This window comes from Ranitomeya variabilis, chromosome 2 (assembly GCF_051348905.1).
Source record: "Ranitomeya variabilis isolate aRanVar5 chromosome 2, aRanVar5.hap1, whole genome shotgun sequence".
Lineage (NCBI taxonomy): Eukaryota > Metazoa > Chordata > Amphibia > Anura > Dendrobatidae > Ranitomeya > Ranitomeya variabilis.
This window is the reverse complement of record NC_135233.1, coordinates 168,078,792-168,104,291: the sequence shown is the minus strand read 5'-3', so window position 1 is coordinate 168,104,291 and position 25,500 is coordinate 168,078,792. Positions and strand designations below refer to the sequence as shown.

The following is a 25,500-nucleotide window of genomic DNA, read 5'->3' as shown; positions in this document are numbered from 1 at the left end:
GTAGAATTTGGTGCAACTCAGCAGCGTACCCCACCGATGAAGCAAGCTACACCGCCTGTTTACCTAAGTACTATTTTTAACAGCATCTGGCCCAGGAAATCCTTTGGGGCCTAGTAGAATTTGGTGCAACTCAGCAGCGTACTTCACCCATGAAGCAAGCTACACCGCCTGTTTACCTAACTACTATTTTGTAATGGCATCTAGCCCAGGAAATCCTTTTGAGCCTAGTAGAATTTGGTGCAACTCAGCAGCGTACCCCACCCATGAAGCAAGCTACACCGCCTGTTTACCTAACTACTATTTTGTAACGGCATCTAGCCCAGGAAATCCTTTTGGGCCTAGTAGAATTTGGTGCAACTCAGCAGCGTATTCCACCCATGAAGCAAGCTACACCGCCTGTTTACCTAAGTACTATTTTTAACAGCATCTGGCCCAGGAAATCCTTTGGGGACTAGTAGAATTTGGTGCAACTCAGCAGCGTACCCCACCCATGAAGCAAGCTACACCGCCTGTTTACCTAAGTACTATTTTTAACAGCATCTGGCCCAGGAAATCCTTTGGGGCCTAGTAGAATTTGGTGCAACTCAGCAGCGTACCCCACCCATGAAGCAAGCTACACCGCCTGTTTACTTAAGTACTATTTTTAACAGCATCTGGCCCAGAAACTCCTTTGGGGCCTAGTAGAATTTGGTGCTACTCAGCAGCGTACTTCACCCATGAAGCAAGCTACACCGCCTGTTTACCTAACTACTATTTTGTAACGGCATCTAGCCCAGGAAATCCTTTTGGGCCTAGTAGAATTTGGTGCAACTCAGCAGCGTACCCCACCCATGAAGCAAGCTACACCGCCTGTTTACCTAAGTACTGTTTTTAACAGCATCTGGCCCAGGAAATCCTTTGGGGCCTAGTAGAATTTGGTGCAACTCAGCAGCGTACCCCACCCATGAAGCAAGCTACACTGTTATGATCCCAGTGGTAGAGGATCTCTGGTATTCCGGCAAGGTCAACAAAAAACATAGGAACTGCTCTAGGGAGGTGGAAACTGGGCTAACCGCATACCTGATCTTAACACAACAACTAGAAGTAGCCGGTGAACGTGCCTACGTTGATTCTAGACGTCTCGAGCCAGCCGGAGAACTGACTACCCCTAGAGGGAAAAATAAGACCTCACTTGCCTCCAGAGAAATTGAACCCCAAAGATATAGAAAGCCCCCAACAAATAATAACGGTGAGGCAAGAGGAAAACACAAACGTAGAGATGAACTAGATTCAGCAAAGTGAGGCCCACTAGTCTAGATAGGCAGAAAATAGATAGTGAACTATGCGGTCAGCAGAAAACCCTGCAAAAACATCCATGCTGAATATTTCAAGAACCCCCACACCGACTGACGGTGCGGGGGGAGAATATCAGCACCCTAGAGCTTCCAGCGAGCAGAAAATCACATATTAAGCAAGCTGGACAAAAACACTGAAAAATGCAAATGATCCAAAGTATTCAAAACGGGCTTAGCTTTTCTTGCATGAGACAGACGGAAAGGAATCAGGAGGAGACCTTATAGGACTGGATACAACGATGCCAGGCAAGAGACTGAGTCCAGAGGAGACCTACATAGGGAACACCCGCTGCTTAATGACCCAGCTGGAGCCCAGGCCTGCAACAAGACATGCCTAACACAGTACCGTTAGTGACCACCAGAGGGAGCCCAGAAACACAGTTCACAACAGTACCCCCCTTGAGGAGGGTTCACCGAACCCTCACCAAGACCCCCAGGGCGATCAGGATGAGCAGCGTGAAAGGCACGAACCAAATCAGTCGCATGAACATCAGAGGCGACAACCCAGGAATTATCCTCCTGACCATAGCCTTTCCACTTAACTAAATACTGAAGTCTCCGTCTAGAGATACGAGAATCCAAAATCTTCTCCACCACGTACTCCAACTCGCCCTCAACCAAAACCGGGGCAGGAGGCTCAACAGCAGGAACCATAGGCACCACGTACCGCCGCAACAAGGACCTATGGAACACATTATGAATAGCAAATGACGCTGGAAGGTCCAAGCGAAAAGACACCGGGTTAAGGATTTCCAAAATTTTATAAGGACCGATAAAGCGAGGCTTGAACTTAGGAGAGGAGACCTTCAAAGGAACATGCCGAGAAGACAACCAAACCAAATCCCCAACACGAAGTCGGGGACCCACACCGCGGCGGCGATTGGCAAAACGCTGGGCCTTCTCCTGTGACAATTTCAAATTGTCCACCACATGGTTCCAAATCCACTGCAACCTATCCACCACAGAATCAACCCCAGGACAGTCAGAAGGTTCAATCTGGCCCGAGGAGAAACGAGGATGAAAACCAGAGTTGCAGAAAAAGGGTGAAACCAAAGTGGCAGAACTAGCCCGATTATTAAGGGCAAACTCGGCCAGTGGCAAAAAGGTAACCCAGTCGTCCTGATCAGCAGAAACAAAACATCTTAAATAAGTCTCCAGCGTCTGATTAGTTCGCTCGGTCTGGCCATTAGTCTGAGGATGAAAAGCCGACGAAAAAGACAAATCAATACCCATCTTAGCACAAAAGGATCGCCAGAATCTGGACACAAACTGGGATCCTCTGTCAGACACAATATTCTCAGGGATGCCGTGCAAACGAACCACATTCTGAAAGAACAAAGGAACCAAATCAGAGGAGGAAGGCAACTTAGGCAAGGGCACCAAATGGACCATTTTAGAAAAACGATCGCACACCACCCAGATGACAGACATCTTCCGAGATACCGGAAGATCTGAAATGAAATCCATGGAAATGTGCGTCCAAGGCCTCTTCGGGATAGGCAAGGGCAAAAGCAACCCGCTGGCATGAGAACAGCAAGGCTTAGCCCGAGCGCAAATCCCATAGGACTGCACAAAAGAACGCACATCCCGCGACAAGGAAGGCCACCAAAAGGACCTAGCCACCAAATCTCTGGTACCGAAAATCCCAGGATGCCCCGCCAACACCGAAGAATGAACCTCAGAAATAACTCTGCTGGTCCATCTGTCAGGGACAAACAGTCTCTCCGGTGGGCAACGATCAGGCCTATCAGCCTGAAATTTCTGCAGCACTCGTCGCAAATCTGGGGAAATGGCAGACAAAATCACTCCCTCTCTGAGAATACCAACCGGCTCCGAGACTCCAGGAGAGTCAGGCACAAAACTCCTAGAAAGTGCATCAGCCTTCACGTTCTTCGAACCAGGCAGGTACGAGACCACAAAGTCAAAACGGGAGAAAAACAACGACCAACGAGCCTGTCTAGGATTCAGGCGCTTGGCAGACTCGAGATAAATCAGATTTTTATGATCAGTCAAGACCACCACACGATGTTTAGCTCCCTCAAGCCAATGTCGCCACTCCTCAAATGCCCACTTCATAGCCAACAACTCCCGATTACCAACATCATAGTTCCGCTCAGCAGGCGAAAATTTTCTTGAAAAGAAGGCGCAGGGCTTCATCACGGAGCCATCAGAACTTTTTTGCGACAAAACGGCCCCTGCACCAATCTCAGAAGCATCAACTTCAACCTGCAAGGGAAGAGAGACATCCGGCTGGCACAAGACTGGCGCTGAAGTAAACCGACGCTTCAGCTCCCGAAAGGCCTCCACGGCCGCAGGAGACCAATTAGCAACATCAGAACCCTTCTTGGTCATATCCGTCAAAGGTTTAACCACGCTAGAAAAATTAGCGATAAAACGACGGTAAAAATTAGCAAAGCCCAAGAACTTCTGCAGGCTCTTAACAGACGTGGGCTGAGTCCAGTCATGAATGGCACGGACCTTGACTGGGTCCATCTCCACAGTAGAAGGGGAAAAAATAAAACCCAAAAAAGAAACCTTCTGTACCCCAAAGATACATATTGAGCCCTTCACAAATAAAGCATTCTCACGCAGAACCTGAAACACCATCCTGACCTGGTTCACATGGGACTCCCAATCATCAGAAAAAACCAAAATATCATCCAGATAAATAATCATAAATTTATCCAGATATTTCCGGAAGATGTCATGCATGAAGGACTGAAACACAGAAGGAGCATTAGAGAGTCCAAAAGGCATCACCAGGTACTCAAAATGACCCTTGGGCGTATTAAATGCTGTTTTCCATTCATCTCCCTGCCTTATGCGCACAAGGTTATACGCACCGCGAAGATCTATCTTGGTGAACCACTTGGCACCCTTAATCCGAGCAAACAAATCAGACAACAATGGCAAAGGATACTGAAATTTCACAGTGATCTTATTCAGAAGACGATAATCTATACAAGGTCTCAAAGACCCGTCTTTCTTGCCCACAAAAAAGAATCCTGCACCAAGAGGAGAAGAGGATGGGCGAATATGTCCCTTCTCCAAAGACTCCTTTATATAACTCCGCATCGCGGCATGCTCTGGCACAGATAAATTAAAGAGTCGTCCCTTAGGAAATTTACTACCAGGAATCAAATCTATAGCACAATCACAGTCCCTATGAGGAGGAAGGGCACTGGACCTGGGCTCATCAAAAACATCCTGATAGTCTGACAAAAACTCAGGGATCTCAGAAGGAGTAGAAGAAGCAATAGACACCAATGGAGAATCGCCATGAATCCCCTGACAACCCCAACTTGACACAGTCATAGCTTTCCAATCTAAAACTGGATTATAGGCCTGTAACCATGGCAGACCCAAAACAACAACATCATGCATTTTATGCAGTACCAGGAAACGAATCACCTCCTGATGTACAGGAGTCATGCACATGGTCACTTGCGTCCAATACTGAGGTTTATTCTCTGCCAATGGCGTAGCATCAATTCCTCTAAGAGGAATAGGATTTTCCAAAGGCTCCAGGACAAAACCACAGCGCCTGGCAAACGATAAATCCATCAGACTCAGAGCAGCACCAGAATCTACGAAAGCCATAGCTGAGGAAGAAGATAATGAACAAATTAAAGTCACAGACAAAATAAACTTAGGCTGAAAGGTACTAATGGCGACAGGATTAAAAACAATTTTTTTTAAGCGTTTAGAGCATGCTGAGATAACATGTGTTGAATCACCACAGTAAAAACACAACCCATTTTGACGTCTATGATTTTGCCACTCGGCTCTGGTCAGAATTCTGTCACATTGCATAGAATCAGGTGACCGTTCAGACAGCACCGCCAAAGGATTAACAGATTTGCGCTCCCGCAAACGTCGATCAATTTGAATGGCCAGAGCCATTGAATCATTCAGACCTGTAGGGATAGGAAACCCCACCATCACATTCTTAATGGCTTCAGAAAGACCATTTCTGAAATTTGCGGCCAGGGCACACTCATTCCATTGAGTAAGCACGGACCATTTCCGAAATTTTTGACAATACACCTCAGCTTCGTCCTGACCTTGAGAGATAGCCAGCAACATCTTTTCAGCCTGACTTTCAAGATTAGACTCCTCATAAAGCAAACCAAGTGCCAGAAAAAATGCATCAACATTCACCAATGCAGGATCTCCTGGCGCCAGAGAGAAGGCCCAATCTTGAGGGTCGCCGCGCAAGAAGGAGATAACTATCTTAACTTGCTGAGCGGAATCACCAGAGGAACGAGGTTTCAGAGACAGAAACAATTTGCAATTATTCCTAAAATTCAGGAACTTAGATCTATCTCCAAAAAACGGCTCAGGAATAGGTATTTTTGGTTCAGACATAGGGCTATGGATAACAAAATCCTGAATGCTTTGCACCCTAGCAGCAAGCTGATCCACACTAGAAGTCAGAGTCTGGACATTCATATCTGCAGCAGAGCTCCAGCCACTCAGAGTAAAAGGGGATGGAAGAAGCTAGGCAAACTGCAGCAACACAAAAAAAAAACAAAAAAAACTCAGAACTTCTTTTTAATCCCGCTTCTGCGATGCAATAAACATTTTCTTTTGGCCTGGCATTCTGTTATGATCCCAGTGGTAGAGGATCTCTGGTATTCCGGCAAGGTCAACAAAGAACATAGGAACTGCTCTAGGGAGGTGGAAACTGGGCTAACCGCATACCTGATCCTAACACAACAACTAGAAGTAGCCGGTGAACGTGCCTACGTTGATTCTAGATGTCTCGAGCCAGCCGGAGAACTGACTACCCCTAGAGGGAAAAATAAGACCTCACTTGCCTCCAGAGAAATTGAACCCCAAAGATATAGAAAGCCCCCAACAAATAATAACGGTGAGGCAAGAGGAAAACACAAACGTAGAGATGAACTAGATTCAGCAAAGTGAGGCCCACTAGTCTAGATAGGCAGAAAATAGATAGTGAACTATGCGGTCAGCAGAAAACCCTGCAAAAACATCCACGCTGAATATTTCAAGAACCCCCACACCGATTCACGGTGCGGGGGGAGAATATCAGCACCCTAGAGCTTCCAGCAAGCAGAAAAGCACATATTAAGCAAGCTGGACAAAAACACTGAAAAATGCAAATGATCCAAAGTATTCAAAAAGGACTTAGCTTTTCTTGCATGAGACAGACGGAAAGGAATCAGGAGGAGACCTTATAGGACTGGAAACAACGATGCCAGGCAAGAGACTGAGTCCAGAGGAGACCTAAATAGGGAACACCCGCTGCTTAATGACCCAGCTGGAGCCCAGGCCTGCAACAAGACATGCCTAACACAGTACCGTTAGTGACCACCAGAGGGAGCCCAGAAACACAGTTCACAACACTACACCGCCTGTTTACCTAAGTACTATTTTTAACAGCATCTGGCCCAGGAAATCCTTTGGAGCCTAGTAGAATTTGGTGCTACTCAGCAGCGTACTTCACCCATGAAGCAAGCTACACCGCCTGTTTACCTAACTACTATTTTGTAACGGCATCTAGCCCAGGAAATCCTTTTGGGCCTAGTAGAATTTGGTGCAACTCAGCAGCATACCCCACCCATGAAGCAAGCTACACCGCCTGTTTACCTAACTAATATTTTGTAACGGCATCTAGCCCAGGAAATCCTTTTGGACCTAGTAGAATTTAGTGCAACTCAGCAGCGTACCCCACCCATGAAGCAAGCTACACCGCCTGTTTACCTAACTACTATTTTTTAATGGCATTTGGCCAAGGAAATCCTTTTGGGCCTAGTAGCAATTTCTGCTACTCAGCAGAGTACACCACCCATGAAGCAAGCTACACCGCCTTCTTTCTTTCTCAATCTAACCCCTCGGCTCTGGGGTGTCCACTCTCCCTCCAGCTCTCTCCTTCTCACAGGTGGACTACCGTGTGTTTTCACACTGTGGTGAATCTTTTGGGCCCAGGCATAAGAAGTCGTCGAGGTAATGGATAATATGTGCCGCCTTACAAATGTCCATGACGACACATTCGAGGAAGCAACTAAACGCCTCAAATAGTGAGCAGGATATAGAGCACCCCATGGGCAAACAGCGATCTATGTAGTATGCTCCTTCACAGAAGCAGCCCAATGGGAGGACACTATTCGGAGGCACAGGTAGTAACCGGAACGCCCCCTCAATGTATGTTTTGACCATTACTGCAACATCCTTTTCTGTGGCCTCCCTGCTAACACCCTTGCACCTCTCCAGTCCATCCTTAACTCTGCTGCCCGACTAATCCATCTCTCTCCTCACTACTCCTCCGCTTCCCCCCTCTGAAAATCTCTTCACTGGCTCTCATTCCCTCAGCGTATCCAGTTCAAATTCCTAATACTGACCTACAAAGCCATCCATAACCTGTCTCCTCCATATATCTCTGAACTAATCTCCCAATATCTTCCCTCACGTAATCTCCGGTCCTCCCAAGACCTCCTTCTCTCTTCCACACTTATTCGCTCCTCATCCAATCGCCTCCAAGACTTCTCCCGAATATTCCCCATCCTCTGGAACTCTCTGCCCCAACACGTCCGACTATCAACCACAGTCGGATCCTTCAGACGGAACCTGAAAACTCATCTCTTCAGGAAAGCCTACAGCCTGCACGGACCTCGCTGCCTCCTCATCACTACCGAAGCTACCGCCTCACCAACACCGGAGCTCCCCCAACCCCCAACCTACTGTCTCCTTCCCCATAATCCTGTAGAATGTAAGCCCGCAAGGGCAGGGTCCTCGCCCCCCTTTATCAGTCTGTCATTGTTAGTCTGTCTACTGTAAGTGATATCTGTAATCTGTATGTAACCCCTTCTCATGTACAGCACCATGGAATCAATGGTGCTATATAAATAAATAATAATAATAATAATAAAAAAATAATAATAATTAGGGTGCCCCTTCCCAACTTCTTGACCACCTGATTGTCTCGTCAAAGGAGGTACAGTACATAGTACTGTACTTGGTTCCACGTCGATGTTGTCGTTTACTGACCTGCCCCTTGGATATGACAAATGGTGGATTAGTCTGAATGTATTGGGTTCATTTTTTGGCACAACCCCCAATGGGGGTACCACTACGTCTTCTAAGGAAAGTGTTCTGAATGGACCCGCAGCCATTCTACCTAAAGATATTTCTTTTTTTTTTTTTTTTTTGTCAAGACGTCTGGGTGTTGGTAGAGTGAGTTTAGATTTTTACTCCAGCCTTTCTTAACTTTAGAAGGGCATGACATGCCTATATCTGTGTCTCCTCCTTCTTTTACTCCTCCACCTCTTTTCTTTTCACATGACTTGTGTTTGTTGTGTCTTCTGAGCAGTTTGTCAGCTTTTGGACACCTTTTAAGGTGTTTTCTATGTGTTTTTCATGTGTTTGCATGTGTTTGTGTTTGCCTGCCATTGGTTTCAATGGGGTTCGACGGTGTTCGTCGAACAGTTCGGCGAACATCTCCCTGTTCGACGAACCGAACCAAACGGTTTTTTGGTGTATTTAATGTAACTATCTAATTGATTTCTAGACTGTTTTTTTTTCAACTCCAATGACATGTGACTAATTATGCTTGCGCTTGTGTGTTCCACCATTGTGTTACTGTGTTAGATTTCCACAAGAAATTTTCACAAGAGTAACATTAGAAAATGGACCCCAAAATTGGTTGTGCAATTTCTCCTGAGTATGCCGATACCCCATATGTGAGGGAAAACTACAGTTTGGAGCCTGTCTGGGCTCAGAAAGGAAGAAGCGCCATTTGAATGCAAAATTTGCTGGAATTATTAATGGACACAATGTGACATGTGGAGAGCCCTTGATGTGCCTAAACAGTGCACCCACCACAAGTGATCCCATTTTCACAAATGCATCCCATTTGGAAGCTAGACCCCTCAAGGAATGTACCTAGATCTGTGGTGAGCCCCTTGTCCCCAGGTGCTTCAAAGAAGTTTATAACGTTGAACTGTGAAATTGAAAAAATAAATTTTTCTCTCAAAAATGTTGGTTTTGCACCAAATTTTTCATTTTCACAAGGGTAACGAAGCAAAATGGACCATGCGAGTACACCGCTACAGTGTGGTCAAAAACTACTTTTGAGGCACAGTGCAAAGCTCAGAAGGAATGAAGCACCTTATTGGAGTTCAGTCTTTGCCAGAAAGGTTTGAGGGTGCCATGTAACATTGGCAGAACCTCTGAGGTGTCAGAACAGCAGAAAGCTCCTATAAGTGATGTCATTTTACAAACTACACCTCTCAAAAATTAACCTAGGGGTGCAGTGAGCATGTTGTCACCACATGTGCCTCATAGAAATTTATACCATTGGATGGTGAAGAAAGAATAATTACATATTATTTCCCTCTAAAATGTTGTTTGTTTGCCACAAATTTTTAATTTTTATAAAGGCTAATAGCAAAACATGGACCTCTCTGTTGTGCAATTTCTCCTGAGTACACCAATACCCTACATGTTATCGGGCACTACTTTTGAGGCACAGTGCAAAACTCAGAAGGAAAGGAATGCCATCATTTAGTGCAGATTTTACTGTTATAGTTTGCCGGACCATGACCCACTGGGAGAGTAGACTTTGAGGGGCCTATATATTGAAAACTCCCCAAAAGGGATAACATTTTAAAAAACACGCCCCTCAAATACTTTAAAACTGTTGTCGAGAATATTTTTTATCGCTTCATTTGCTACACTGGAATTAATGCAAAATGGAATGAAAAAATAAATAAATTTTACCTCTAAAATCTTGATTTAGCTCCAAATTTCTCACTTTTGCAAGAGGTAACACCAAAAATGGAACCCCAAAGCTTGTTACCCATTGTCTTACAAGAGCGGCAATACCCCACATGTAGTCAAAAAGTTCTGTTTGGACAAACAGCAGGAGCAATAGTTGAATTTTGGAACACAAATTTGGCTGAAATAGATTGCGGTTGACATGTTACATTTGCTGGACCCATAAGGTGCCCAAACAGGAGAACCCCCCCCACAACTGACCTTATTTTGGAAACTACACTGTGAAGAGGTTGTGGGTTATAAAAATCACCTAGGCAGGTTAACGATGCAACAATTTTTATTCCATACATCCATGGTTGTGCAACAAATCCAGGTAGATGGCCAACATACAATGTCCTCAGTCCACAAGTTCTCAATCTGAGATCAGTAGTTCCACTGGCCCCATACCAGGTGATACCCACTGTCTCCCAACTCTTGGTTGGTCCACAGGTTTTGGTATTTCCAGCCAGTATAGTATGTAGTCACAGCCTATGTTCCTCCAGACGATGGATATCATGACCATAGCTCATGGATACCCCTCCAGCCAACAATCAATCTCCAAAACTCCATAGATCATCCATATGCATTTCAGCTTGGAGCCTTTCTTCCCAGTCACTCCAACAACTGCCTGATTCAACCCATGTGTCTTTTTTTCCCTCTTCCTTAAACATTTTTCTTTAGCTCACAGAGCAAAGCATATTCCATCACTTGGGGCTGAGGTGAGACCCCCTGTGGTGACAGTTCCCTTGGGTCTGCTATCTCCATCCACACAATGAGCCTCAGCTGATAGAACAATGGATTGATAGGATGCTTGCTTTACATTTACCCTTAGCAGTCTCCTGTTTGGCCTTAGGCTACTTTCACACTAGCGTCGGTACGGGCCCGTCGCAGTGCGTCAGGCCGACGTACCAATGCATACTGTGAAAAAGCACAACGGGGGCAGCGGATGCAGTTTTTCAACGCATCCGCTGCCCCATTGTAATGTCCGGGGAGGAGGAGGCGGAGTTCCGGCCAGGCATGCGCGGTCGGAAATGGTGGACACGACACACAAAAAAAGTTACATGTAACTTTTTTTGTGCCAACGGTCCGCCAAAACACAACGCATCCGTCGCATGACGGGGATTCATTAACAAGCAGGCAATCCCTGCATGTGTTCAGGTTGTCTAGCAGCCGCAAATCATGCAGCTGCAGAGACACAAACATAATCTCCGAGCCACCCCAAAATACTCGGAGATCACCAGAGCATGCTCGGAAATCTCGAGTAACGAGCACACTCACCCATCACTAGTTTTGTTAGATCGGGTGTTTCTCAATGCAGCCATACCATATATGTGTATTTATTTATGTATTTATTGTTTTATTGTTTTATGTTGAATGGGGCAAACTTGACTGGACTGTGGCTCCACTGTGTCTGTGGAAATAGCTGACAAATACAGTTTAAAGCTAATAAATGGAGCAGCTAATTATTATCATGCATGTGCACTTCTGCTTTATATATTGTCTATGAAGGTAACAATGATAGCCATATCCCCCTCTCTGGCATTCAGTGGGGGTTCCAGTGTGACTCACAAAAATCTAACAATTATAGTGTATCTTGTAGGCTGGAATACTGTACTAAATATGAAGTAATTTACTGCACCTTGCATAAACCCGTTGGTTTGGGTATCACTATTCCTATGCATTTCTTATTAATATAAATATCTTTCGGATTCATGTTCTATCCATATTTCAAAATACTTTTTCTTTTTTTTTTTTGTCAAATCACAAGTTTATTGAGTTTCATTTAAGTAAATTACTTTTCATAATATCCTTTAAAAAAGTTTATAAAACTAAATTCTTTATTTCAAGATATTACTTCAAAATCCAGGCAAGGAATCCACATGGCTTGGGACCCATGAGCCCTTCTGTGTCATTTGTTACAGAATCAGGTATGCTAATAACTAATGTCCTCATCTTAAAAAAGAAATACTGTATATACCGGTATATATATTTACTTTAAATTACCTGAGACAATCAATTCAATTAGTAATGATAGGGGGGAAAATGGTGCTGTACACCAGTTTTTGATTCTTCTGGTTTTGAAAGTTTATATTCAATCCAAGGGGTAGATTCATTCACTTTCAGGAAACAAGTCTCGTTGTACATGCAGTATGATCAGTGGACAGCATGGTATAGAGAAGGAGAAGCTGAGCTGGATTAGATGTGGGTTTTTTGAAGGTTCAGTATAGTTTGTATTTTATTTATTGACAACCCTGATATTCATACAGTATGTACATGGATTCCCCGGGCAGTCTTATTTAGTGATTGACAGCTACAGTACCTCTGCAATCATAGTCATACAGGGAAAACCATCAGTCATTGGATAGGACTGCCCACTGGACTCATATGCATACAAGTGCTTGGGAATTTAATGACAAAAGTGCAAGTTTTGATTAAACTTTTCCCTCAAAACTATATATCAACCTAATCCGCTACTCCTGCTCTGTATCATCCTGCTTACAGATCTAATACTATTTTCAACATGACAGGTTTCCGTTAAAGGGAATCTGTCACCAAGGTTTTGTTACCTAATCTATCTTAAAATGTAAGTGTAGAGGCACTGATTCCAGCAATATATCACTTACTGGGCTGCTTGCTGTGGTTTTGAAAAAAATCACTGTTTTATCTCAATACAAGATTATCACTAGAGGAATTGTAAACCTGCTGCCATGTAGTCCATCTCCATTTCTAGCGCTGATTGGTAAATGTTTACATATGTACAGTGTACACCTTAAGCTGTCAATCAGTGGTGTGGGCGGGACTAAACACAGCTCAACATTCAGAGAACTGGTAGAATTGTAGATGATAAAACAGTGATTTTATCAAAACTCCTTTAACCAGTAAAGTAAGTAATATATCACTCGAATCAAGGTTTCTGCCCATCGTGATACTCTCAAATGGGGTAGATAAAACCTGATGACAGATTCCCTTTAAGTACTTATAGAAATTGATACATCGCCCAGTGTTTATGCCATATAGCAATGTTTCATGTTTTCTAAAAAAATAAACCAACATTTTTACTTTCATGAAGTTTCATAACCCTATTTTTAATAAAATTAAATAACCCTATTTTTAACAGAATTAGAATATCATCAAAAATTTAATTTATTTCAGTTCTTCAATACGAAAAGCAAAACTCATCTATTATATGGAGTCAATACAAACAGAGTGATCTATTTCAAGTGTTTATTTCTGTTAATGTTGATGATTATGGCTTACAGTCAATGAAAACCCAAAAGTCATTATCTCAGTAAGTAAGAATAATTAACAAAAATCACTTGCAAAAGCTTCCTAAGTGTTTAAAAAAGGTCTGTTAGTCTGTTTCAGTAGGCTCCACAATCATGGTGAAGACTGCTGACTTGACAGATGACCAGAAGGCAGTCATTGACACACTCCACAAGGAGGATAAGCCACAAATGGTAATTGCTAAAGAACCTGCCTGTTCTTCTGTATCCAAGCATATTAATGGAAAGTTGAGTGGAAGATAAAAGTGTGCTAGAAAAAGGTGCACAAGCAACCGGGATAACCACAGCCTTGAAAGGATTGATAAGAAAAGACCATTCAAACATTTGGTGGACATTCACAAGGACAAGAGCCACTACACACAGACATATCTAGGACATGGACTACAAGTATCGCATTCCTTGTGTCAAGCCACTCACGACCAATAGACAATGCCAGAAGCATCTCACCTGGGCCAAGGACAAAAAGAACTGGACAGTTGCTCAGTGGTCCAGTGTTGTTTTCAGATTAAAGCAAATTTTACATTTAATTTGGAAATCAAGGTCCCAGGGTCTGGAGGAAGAGTCGAGAGGCACACAATCCAAGTTGCTTGAGGTCTAGTGTGAAGTTTCCACAATCAGTGATGGTTTGGGGAGCCATGTCATGTTCTGGTGTAGGTCTACTGTGGTTTATCAAGACCAAAGTCAGCACAGCCGTCTACCAGTAATTTTTAGAGCACTTCATGCTTCCCTCTGCCGACAACCTTTTTGGAGATGGAAATTTCATTCTGCAGCAGGACTTGGCACCTGTCCACACTGCCAAAGGTACCAATTCCTGGTTTAAAAGCAACAGTATCACTGTTGATTGGCCAGCAAACTCACCTTACCTTAACCCCATGGAGAATTTTTCAAGAATTTTTCAAGCTGATGTTATAAAGTATTGTAATTTACTGAGATAATGACTTTTGGGTTTTCATTGACTGTAAGCCATAGTCTCAACATATAGAGAAATAAACACTTGAAATAGATCACTCTGTTTGTAATGATTCTATTTAATATATGTTTCACTTTTTGTATTGAACAACTGAAATAAATTATCCTTTTGATGATATTCTAATTTTGTGAGAAGCACCTATATGTCCTTAAATTCTCTTCAAAGAACCTTCTGCTGGAGAATGAAATTTCCATCTCCAGAAAGCTTGTCGGCAGAAAGAAGCATGAAGTGCTCTAACATTTCCTGGTAGACGGCTGCGCTGACTTTGGTCTTGATAAAATACAGTGAACCTACACCAGAAGATGACATGGCTCTCCAAACCATCATTTATTGTGGAAACTTCAAACTAGACCTCAAGCAGCTTGAATTGTGTGCCTCTCCACTCTTCCTCTAGACCCTGGGACCTTGATTTCCAAATGAAATGCAAAATTTGCTTTAATCTGAAAACAACACTGGACCACTGAGCAACAGTCCAGTTCTTTTTGTCCTTGGCCCAGGTGAGATGCTACTGGCATTGTCTATTGGTCATGAGTGGCTTGACACAAGGAATAGAGCACTTGTAGCCCATGTCCTGGATACGTCTGTGTGTGGTGGCTCTTGAAGCAATGACTCCAGCAGCAGTCCACTCCTTGAGAATGTCCACCAAATTTTTGAATGGCCTTTTCTTAACAATCCTTTCAAGACTGCGGTTAACCTGGTTGCTTGTGCACCTTTTTCTAACGCATTTTTTCCTTCCATTCAACTTTCCATTAATATGCTTGGATACAGCACTCTGTGAACAGCCAGCTTCTTTAGCAATGACCTTTTGTGGCTTACCCTCCTTGCGGAGTGTGTCAATGACTGCCTTCTGGACATCTGTCAAGTCTGCAGTCTTCCCCATAATTGTGGAGCTGACTGAAACAGAATTAGGGACCTTTTGAAAAACAGGAAGCCTTTGCAGGTGTTTTTTGTTACTTATTCTAATTTACTGCGACAATGACTTTTGGGTTTTCATTGGCTGTAAGCCATAATCCTCAACATAAACAGAAATAAACATTTGAAATCGATCACTCTGTTTATAATGACTATATATAATGAGTTTCATTTTTTGTACTGAAGAACTGAAATAAATTAGCTTTTTGATGATATTCTAATTTTGTGAGAAGCACCTGTATGTCCTTAAATTCTCTTCAAAGAACCTTCTTAAAGGGGTTATTCAGTGAAAACAAATCAATTGGATAGGTGATAACTTGCTGATTAGCGTGTGTTCTACCACCAGGACCTGTACTAATCAGCAGAATTTGGAATTTTTATCAACAACAAGAACTTTTATCCCCGTTACAAAACAGAGTGGTAAGTCTGATATCTGATTGCTTGGCAGCCCTGTAAGGAATTAAATGAGCAGTGGTCGAACATGTGCTGCTCGATTTTAACAGGGATAAAAGGTCCCATTCTATCGATCAGTGTGAGTCACAATGGACCCTCCAATCAAGTTATCACCTACCCAAAATGACCTATCACCAAACAATCTCTATAAGTTTCATTTGTGCAGGTGATTTTCTGTTCCTATTATACTGATATTTATGCTTTCTATTTTCTTCCCTACAGACAACCCATTGCTTATCGTAAGGCCACCAGGTAAATGATTTACTTTCTTTTACATACTTTTTAAATTAAATGTAATAGATGAAATATATTAGTTGAAAGACTCTACAGAGCTGTTGTGTTCATAGTTTTGTATGTACTACACTGTATATACTGAGCCTGAGGGCAACATGTGATAATATTCTGCCGCCATTTATCAAAATCTCCATATTGTAATTATACCCCCTTTTCATTCTCTTTTAAGGTGGTGAACCCATTTGGATTCCTTTTGCATTCAAACATGATTCAAGTTATTCTGGTTGTCATGGAAAACAGTATGTCAAACGAACATGGTACCGGAAATTTGTAGGAGTTATCCTTTGTAATTCTTTAAGGTATAAAATTTACCTGAGCGAAAATCTAAGAGGTAAGTGCTTTATTGTGAAGAGACAAGCTTTAGTAAGACTCCATGAATAGAACATGATGAACACACTTTTATGAGCGGGGTGGAAAAGAAGATTGGACTTAACAGAATCTTTTGAATAATATTATGCAAAAAAAGCTATAGGGTTTTCTCAAGTTAGTGATTCCTATGATTATTGATTTTTTTGCCAATGGGACCACCATCAATGCTGAGAACTGGAAGGTATAGGTAGTGTCCTTTTTTTAGCCCCTTAACCCCCGGAGCTTTTTTCTTTTTTTTGTTTTTCTCTCCCCTTCTTTCCAGAGCCATAACTTTTTTAGTTTTCCGTCAATACGGCCATGTGGGGGCTTATTTTTTGCGGGACGAGTTGTACTTTTGAACAATACCATTGGTTTTCCCATGTCATATAACAGAAAATGGGAAAAAAATTCCAAGTGCGATGAAATTGCAAAAAAAAGTGCAATCCCACTCTTGTTTTTTGTTTGGCTTTTTGATAGGTTCAATAAATGCTAAAACTGACCTGCCAATATGATTATCCAGGTCATTACGAGTTCATAGACACCAAACATGTCTAGGTTCTTTTTTATCTAAGTAGTGAAAAAAATTGCGCAATTTGCTAAAAAAAAAAAAAATTGTGCAATTTTCTGATACCCGTCTCCATTTTTCGTGATCTGGGGTTGGGTGAGGGCTTATTTTTTGCATGCCGAGCTGACGTTTTGAATTATACCACTTTTGTGCAGACATGTTTTTTTGATCACCCGTTATTGCATTTTAATGCAATGTCGCAGCGACCAAAAAAACGTAATTTTGTCATTTTGATTTTTTTTATCGCTATGCCGTTTAGCGATCAGGTTAATCTTTTTTTTATTGATAGATCGGGCGATTCTGAATGCGGAGATACCAAATATGTTTAGGTTTGATATTTTTTAAATTGTTTTATTTTGATTGGGTTGAAAGGGGGTGATTTGAACTTATATTTTTTTAATTTTTTTATATTTTTAAACACATTTTTTTTTGGCATGCTTCAATAGGGAGGCTAGAAGCATGCACTACACGATCGCCTCTGCTACATAGAGGTGAAGCACAGATCACCTCTATGTAGCAGAAATGCAGCATTGCTATGAGCGCTGACCACAAGGTGGCGCTCATAGCAATCAGCCATCAACAACCATAGAGGTCTCAAGGAAACCTCAGGTTGTTATGGCAATGTACCAATGACCCCTGATCATGTGACGGGGGTCAGCGGTGTGAGCACTTCCGGCCGCGCAGCCAGCGACGCTTGTTAAATGCCACTGTCAGAGTTTGACAGAGGCATTTAACTAGTTAATTCTGCTCGCGCCCATTGCAGCCACATGTCAGCTGTTTATAACAGCTGACATTTCGTGGCTTTGAGGTGGGCTCATTGCCAGAGCCCACCTCAAAGCGGGGGATACTACCAGCTGATGCACTATCCGGTCAGCTGAAGAAAGGGGTTAAAATTAATAGGAGTTTTGTCAATTATTTGTGAGAATTTATAATAAAAATTTGCGTCACACTAAATTAGGAACACTTGAGTACTAAGAAAATAAGAATACCAATGGAATATGGAATGTATAGGATAAAATATAGAAAACTACAAAAATATTACAGCTGTAGTTATTGTAACGATTTAAAGTGGATTTCTGCTCAAACCATAACTTTGGAAAATGTATGGTCCTTGCTTGAGAAGGGAGAAATAAACACCAGTCACTTATAGTATGTCACGTTAGCAAAAGCCAACACAATATTTGGAATCTTGTTTTAAGCATTGCTCTTGGCATAATCTCTGCTAAGTAAACCCTTTTACTACAAGCTGAATGCAGCAGCCAGGATCATAGTTCTGTCCAGCCACTACAATGATGCCGCTATCATGTGCCAGTCTTTGCACTGGTTGATCATTCGCTACAGAATCCAATATAAATGTATCACACTTGCACGCAAAGCTCTCCGCAGTTCTGCACCGTCCTACATCTCTTCCCCTCATCTCTGTCAACCACTTTACCCGTCATCTTTGTTCTGCTAATGACATAAGACCAGCATCCTCTATAATCCAAACTTTCCACTCCAATCTCCAGGATTTCTCTTCTGCTGAACCAGTTTTCTTGAATGCGAAATTCCCAGACAATCTGGTTAATTCCAAGTATCCACAGTTCAAGCGTGCCCTATTAACATATTTCTCTACACAGGCCTATCACCTCACTAATCTAACTAAGGCTACGTGCACACGTTGCGGAAAGTCCTGCGGATTTTTCCTGACTGATTTTGGTAAATCCGCAGGTAATCCGCACTGCGGATTACCTGCAGAATTAACACAGATTTACCACGTTTTTTTGCGGTTTTTGTGCGGATTCCATCTGCGGTTTTATACCTGCGGATTCCTATTATGGAGCAGGTGTAAACTGGTGTGGAATCCGCACAAGAATGAACATGCTGCGGAATAAACAACGCATCGTTTCCTCGTGTTTTTTTCCGCATCATGTGCACTGCTATTTTGTTTTCCATAGGTTTACATGGTACTGTACAACATATGGAAAACAGCTGCGAATCCGCAGCGTCAAAACCACTGCAGATCCGCAGCAAAATCCGCAACGTGTGCACATACCCTAACTATCCCCACACTTTGTAACTGTATTATACGTGTACTGGCTGGTGACTGGTTTATGCAGTGTTATTTGAAAGCTCCTATTTATTATACTGATGGTTGGACTTTACATGACAAGCACTTTATTTTACCTTTTGTGCCTCATCAGTTCTAACTGATCAATACTGGACATGTGAACATAGCCTTATACATAGTTCAACGCATACTCTGCCCTGCTCGCAAGCATACAATCTATGAAGAAATAGAGGAGACACAAAAGGTAAAAATAAAGTGCTTGTCGTGCAAGGTCCAGCCATCAGTATAATAAATGGGAGTGTTCAAAATAATACTGCATGGGCCAGTCACCAGCCAGTATCTGTACAATACAGGTACAAAGTGATAGTTTCCCTTTAAAGCATATTAAGAATCTTACATACATTACAGTAAATTGTTAATTTCATAATATGGTGCATAAGTAAAACACTGAAACTCCGGTTTGAAACAATCATAAGTATATTGAAAGTATTTTTACTCTTTTGTTTTAGACACATTTTACAGTATAGGAGACAGTTGGGGAAGAGGAGAAGATCATTGTCAATTTGTGGACTCTTACATGGAAGGAAGAACAGACCCATCTTCTGAATTCCAAGTGTTGCCTGCAATTAAAGGTAGGCATATTTAGTGACAGGGGTGTACCGTCCATAGTGGCAGACCATGCCGCCGCTAAAGGGCACATGAGCTAAGGGGCCTGGTGCCAAGTGGCACCACTCCCTCCCAATTTCCCCTGACTTTCATCAAAATTTCAATGCTACATCAATGGATGTCATCACAGCAGACACTCTATGACGTCTTATGGAGCATCTATTGGCACAGTGCACTGACCAGAGTAGACATCAGAGGAATGGCAGAAGGTGAGTAGTTTGTCTTTTTGTATATGTGGTTACAGGGCTATCAAACTGTGTGGAGGGTTCTCATACTGTGTTGGGGTTTTTGGGGCCCCTTATACTGAGTGGAGGGTTACGGGGGCCATCATATTGTATATGGAGGCCCTCATATTATCTGTTGACCCTCAAACTACATGTTAGGGTTATAGGGAACATCATATTGTTTGTGGTACTTTGGAGGCCCTCTTACTTTATTGGGGGCTGTGGGTAACATTTTAGTGTGTAGAGTCCTGTGAAATTTTGTGGGGGACCTCATATTGTGTGTAGGGGCCCTCATACTATGTGGGGAGGATTGTGGGTGGTCATCATACTGCAATTTGAGACTGTGGGGAAAATCAATCTAACAAGTTAAAAAACCCTTATTACTAAAATATTTTTCTTTAATGGTTATACAAAAAAGAAAAAGTTAAATATCATTAAAAAACAGTTAAAAAGAAACAGAAAAATGCAAATAAAGGTACAGAAAAGGAGTGTGGCAATATAGCCACTACAATATCTCTTAAAGGCCCTAAAACAGGAAACCTACATATCGGTCGAGGTTGACACCCTAATAGGCAACACAAGAGAAGGCGCCTGTGTTTGTCATTGACTGGCCCTAAAAGCCCATAGAGTGACCTTACATACGTACTGTACCCTTTAAAAACAGATTCTACCACAAGAAACAGACATAATAGTCATTAATGTACTGTATAATATACATATACCAAAATTAGTAGACTCCGTCTTTGACAATAGCTACATCAAATTGGTTCAGATAGAAATGTTAGCTCAGTAGTGTACAGTATACGTGTACTGTAGGAAGATGGATCGGGCTCAGGCTAATAGTCTCTCTCACGTGTCCAGGCCGGAACTGTCGGGGCTGTCACAATTGTTGCCGGGGTGAAGTGCTTTCTGACCGAAGCAGGCCTTTGCACCTGACTGTCGGGGGAGGGTCTGATATAAAAGAGACTGAGCGCGGGAGAACGGGGATTTTGGTGGGTAACCAGCATGTGCGACATGAGAAGGTTGACTCCCTCTCCGCTGACTGACGCCAACCTACAGGCCGCGTTGCACCCTTCCATCCCCAGTTCATACAGACTGCATACCTCCAGAGACCATTTCTCCGTTACCCTCTGACCTCAACAGTACTAACCGGTCTGTACCGCTGACAACTGCCGACATTTTTTGCAGTACTGATCCTACGGTGCATGCAGTTTGTAGTAGTGAGACTGTGGCCTCCACTCCGGGACTTTGTACACCATTTGCGGTGCTCCAGACCTTCCCTCGGTCAGCACCTCATTCCAGGACCACTAGACCAGGTGTAGGAAGACCATTCAGGGACAGTGCTTCACTTTTCTCCAGGACCAGCTCAGAGATTTCTCACATCACCTACGGTGCCATTGTGGGTGTCATGACTCTGGACAGGATGGTTCCGCCTCCATCCTGGTCAGGTCAGGGTTTTTTCAGTCCGCCTCTCTTAGATTTTGGGGCGGCTATTTAATGTTGGCAGTACTTGCATTTAGTGTCGGTTATACTTCCGTATACTCGGTTAGTGGTTGCTGACCCAGGTGACTTGTCCTAAATCGTGTGCCTCTGTGCTTGTGTACCTTGCTGTGTATGATTTGGTTTGTCCCCTGACTTCTGTCTCTGTATCCTGCTTTTTTACTGCTCTGTCTCTCCTGGTTATTTGACCCCCTTGGGTTGTCCCTGTTTACTCTTTGTCTTATCCTTAGGTACTGCGCGTTAGTCTGGCATCTGACTCTCGGCTCTTCTTGACCATGTTTACTGTCTTTGCCCTGTGCTCTGTGTGCTCAGTGCCCTTCCCTGCACTCACATGCGGTGGCTCCGCCCCCTCCTGGTCACGTGATCACTCAGTGCCAGGTCCTGTGCTCACTACACTAGTCTAAGGTCCTTGTGCCTGCACTCCCTGCGCTTATGTTTGCACCCCCTGATAGCACCCCCTAGGCAGCACCAGTGACACCTTAGGTGTCATTATATTATCACCAACTCATACAATTTTTCAGGTGGCCAAGCCCTTCACTGACTTGATACAGAAGGGGGCTAATGTTAAGAACTGGACTGCCTCAGCGGTAGCGGCGTTTCTTACTCTAAAAAAATGTTTTATGACTGCCCCGGTTCTGGTTCAACTGGATCCATCGGAACCTTTTGTGGTGGAGGTTGACACCTCGGAGGTGGGGGTGGGGGCAGTGTTGTACAAGGGGCCCCCCACTTGTGACCAATCCGAGACCATGCACCTTCTTCTCCAGGAAGTTCTCCCCAGCGGAAAGAAATTATGACGTGGGTAATCAGGAGCTTCTTGCGGTTAAGTTGGCATTTGAAGAATGGAGGCATTTTTTGGAGGGGGCAGTTCATCCCATTACTGTAGTTACTGACCACAAGAACCTGGTGTAGATTGAGTCTGCTAAAAGGTTGACCCCCAGGCAAGCCAGATGGTCACCTTTTTTTCCCGGTTCCAGTTCTTGATCACTTTTCGTCCAAGATCTAAGAATGTGAAGGCCGATGCCTTGTCCTGGAGTCTGGGTCCAGTTTCTCCCCCTGAGCCTCCATCCTCCATTCTTCAATCCGGGGTGGTGGTGGCTGATGTGTCTGCAGGTTTGGAATGGGAGATTTGGGAAGCCCAGTCCCAGGGCCCCCCATCCAAGCCGGTGGGAAAATTGTTTGTTCTGGTCCAACTTCGACTCAAAGTCCTCCAGGAGTTCCATGATTCAACGCTTAGTGGACATCCAGGGATTTCGGACACTCGTGGGGCCATCGCGAGGGTTTTTTAGTGGGCCTCGCTTACATCTGATGTTAGAAAGTTTGTGTCTGCCTGTGAAGTTTGTGCCCTCGCTAAGAGCTCTCATAACCGGCCGGCTGGGGAATTGGTGCCTTTGCTAGTTCCTGATTGACCATTGACACATCTGTCCATGGACGTTATCACCAATATTCCTCCCTCCAAGGGTAATACTGTTGTCTGGGTGGTGGTGGACAGGTTTACTAAGCAAGTACACGTTGTACCCTTAGTGGCACTACCCTCTGCCGAGACCTTGTCTAGGTTGTTCGTTCAACATGTGGTTTGTTTGCATGGTGTGCCCTTGAATGGGGTGTCTGACCATGGCATGCAGTTTGTGTCCAGGTTTTGGATGGCATTCTGTAAAAGGTTGGGTATTGGGTTGTCTTTCTTGTCTGCTTACCATCCAGAGACCAATGGTCAGACCGAATGGACCAATCAGTCTTTAGAACAGATTTTGGCCTGCCTTGCCACTTCCATTCAAGAGGACTGGTCCGATGCCTTACCTCTAGCAGAATTTGCATTTAATAACCTTGTTAACCACTCCACAGGTAACTCCCCTTTCTTCTGTAACTATGGGTTTAATCCACACTTTGGGGAGTTTTCTCGCCTGCACTCCGGTTGCCCGGGGGCTCATTTAGCTGTACAGCAGTTGGGGAATTTATGGTGGGAGGTCCAAAAGAATATTGGGGAGGCTCAGAGGAAATTTAAGCTTTTTGCAGACAGGAGACGGACAGTGGGCCCACCCTTCGGGTTGTGGATAAAGTGTGGCTGTCCACTTAAGGTTCCTTAGGCTAAATTAGGGCCAAAGTTTATTGGCCCTTATGAGATCACGGAGATGGTTAATCCAGTGGGGCCATAGGGCCCTGCTGAAACCATTAGGGGCTGTAGAAGAAGCGTCATTGGGTCCCTCACCTCCTGTGTTGGTGGATAGTCAGGAGGAGTTCAAGGTGGAGCACATTGTGTATTCCCAGTTGGTCCGCCGTTCCCTCCAGTATCTTGTGCACTGGAAGGGGTATGATCCTGAGGACCGATCCTGGGTCCCTACCCAGTCGGTTCATGCCGATCGTCTGGTGTGCTCCTTTCATGCCCATTTTCCTGGCCAATCTGGGGATCCGGTGGCCCCCTATTGAGAGGGGGGTACTGTCATGACTCTGGACAGAATAGTTCCCCCTCCATCCAGGTCAGGTCAGGGTTAATTCAGTCCACCTTTCTTTGGTTTTGGGGCGGCTATTTAATATTTGCAGTACCTGCATTTAGTGTCGGTGATACTTCCGTATACTCGATTAGTGGTTGCTGACCAAGGTGACTTGTCCTTAATCGTTTGCCTCTGTGCTTGTGTGCCTTGCTGTGTATGATTTGGTTTTTCCCCTGACTTCTGCCTCTGTATCCTGCTTTTGTACTGCTCTGTCTCTCCTGGTTATCTGACCCCCTTGGCTTGTCCCCATTTACTGTTTGTCTTGTCCCTAGGTACGGCGCGTGCATCTGGCTTCTGACTCTCAGCTCTCTTTGACCACGTTTACTGTCTTTGTCCTGTGCTCTGCGTGCTCAGTGTCCTTTCCTGCACTCACGTGCAGTGCCGCCCCCTGGTCACGTGATCGCTACACTAGTCTAAGGTCCTTGTGCACTGCGTTCCTTCTGCCTGCGCTCCCTGCGCTCATATTCATGCCCCCCGATAGCACCCCCTGGGCACTGTCAGTGACACCTTAGGTGTCATTACAGTGGGATTTTCCAGCCTCCACTGTCCAGGAACTCTTGCTCTGCCTCCTGCTCATCACTGCATCCTGCGTATCCTGCTTACACTTACACTTACACTGCTTACACTTGGCGTAGTCAGCAGGATGCAGCCCAACAGCAAGGAGACCCCAGGACTGTGACGGTAAACTCCTCTTCAATGCCGGAGTCCCAGCATATTCAGGATGGACGGCTTATTCTGGAACAAATGCGGGCCGAGTTGACCGAATTCACTCAGGCACAGGTGCAGCAAGAGGAAGCTCTATTAGGGCGATATAGGGACATATTTGCTCGTCATTGAGACTATTTCAGCTGCACCACGGCCATACTGCGCCCATTAGAGAGCGCTATCGGCAAATCCCACCACAGCTGTACTAAGAGGTGAAGAGTATGTTAGGTCAGATGTTGCAGAAAGGTGTCATCAGAGAGAGTCAGAGTCCATGGGCTGCTCCAATAGTTCTGGTGCAGAAGAAAGACGGTACTCTGCGTTTTTGTGTGGATTACCGGAAACTCAATGCCTGTACCGTGAGAGATTCATACCCATTACCCAGGATTGAGGAATCCCTGTCCGCGCTAGGAAAAGCCAAATTTTTCCCACGTTGGACCTCACCAGCGGCTATTGACAAGTACCGATGTCAGAACAGGATCGAGCAAAGACCGCCTTCTACCCATGGGCCTGTTTAAATTCAACCGAATGCCGTTCGGCTTAGCTAATGCTCCCAGAACTTTTCAACGTCTCATGGAAAGGTGTCTGGGTCATTTGAACTTCGAAGCCACGCTTATCTATTTAGACGACATCATAGTCAACGCTGATTCATTTCAGGAGCATCTACAACGACTGGTACAGGTGTTGAGTCGTCTACAGAAGCACGGGTTAAAAGTGAAACCTCAAAAATGTCATTTGTTTTGCACTCAGATTGAGTACTTGAACCATGTTGTTTCCGCTCAAGGGGTAAAACCTTCCCAAGAGAAGATCGCTGTGATACAGGATTGGCCCACTAAAAAGAAGGTGAAAGATGAAGAGCATTCCTGGGACTGACCGGGTATTACCACCGTTTTATGAAGAAATTTGCCAGCCGAGCAAGACTGCTGCTGGAGCT

At 44.0% G+C, this 25,500-nt stretch overlaps 1 protein-coding gene across 1 annotated transcript in view; it reads left to right on the top strand.

Moving 5' to 3' along the window:
* Positions 1-25,500, top strand: part of FNDC1 (fibronectin type III domain containing 1) — a 344,034-nt gene that overhangs the window by 311,345 nt on the left and 7,189 nt on the right. The window contains exons 16-19 of the mRNA XM_077283151.1: positions 11,961-12,040; positions 15,954-15,983; positions 16,195-16,356; positions 19,498-19,620. Coding sequence (XP_077139266.1) covers positions 11,961-12,040; positions 15,954-15,983; positions 16,195-16,356; positions 19,498-19,620 — 395 coding nt within the window. The remainder of the gene's footprint in view (positions 1-11,960; positions 12,041-15,953; positions 15,984-16,194; positions 16,357-19,497; positions 19,621-25,500) is intronic.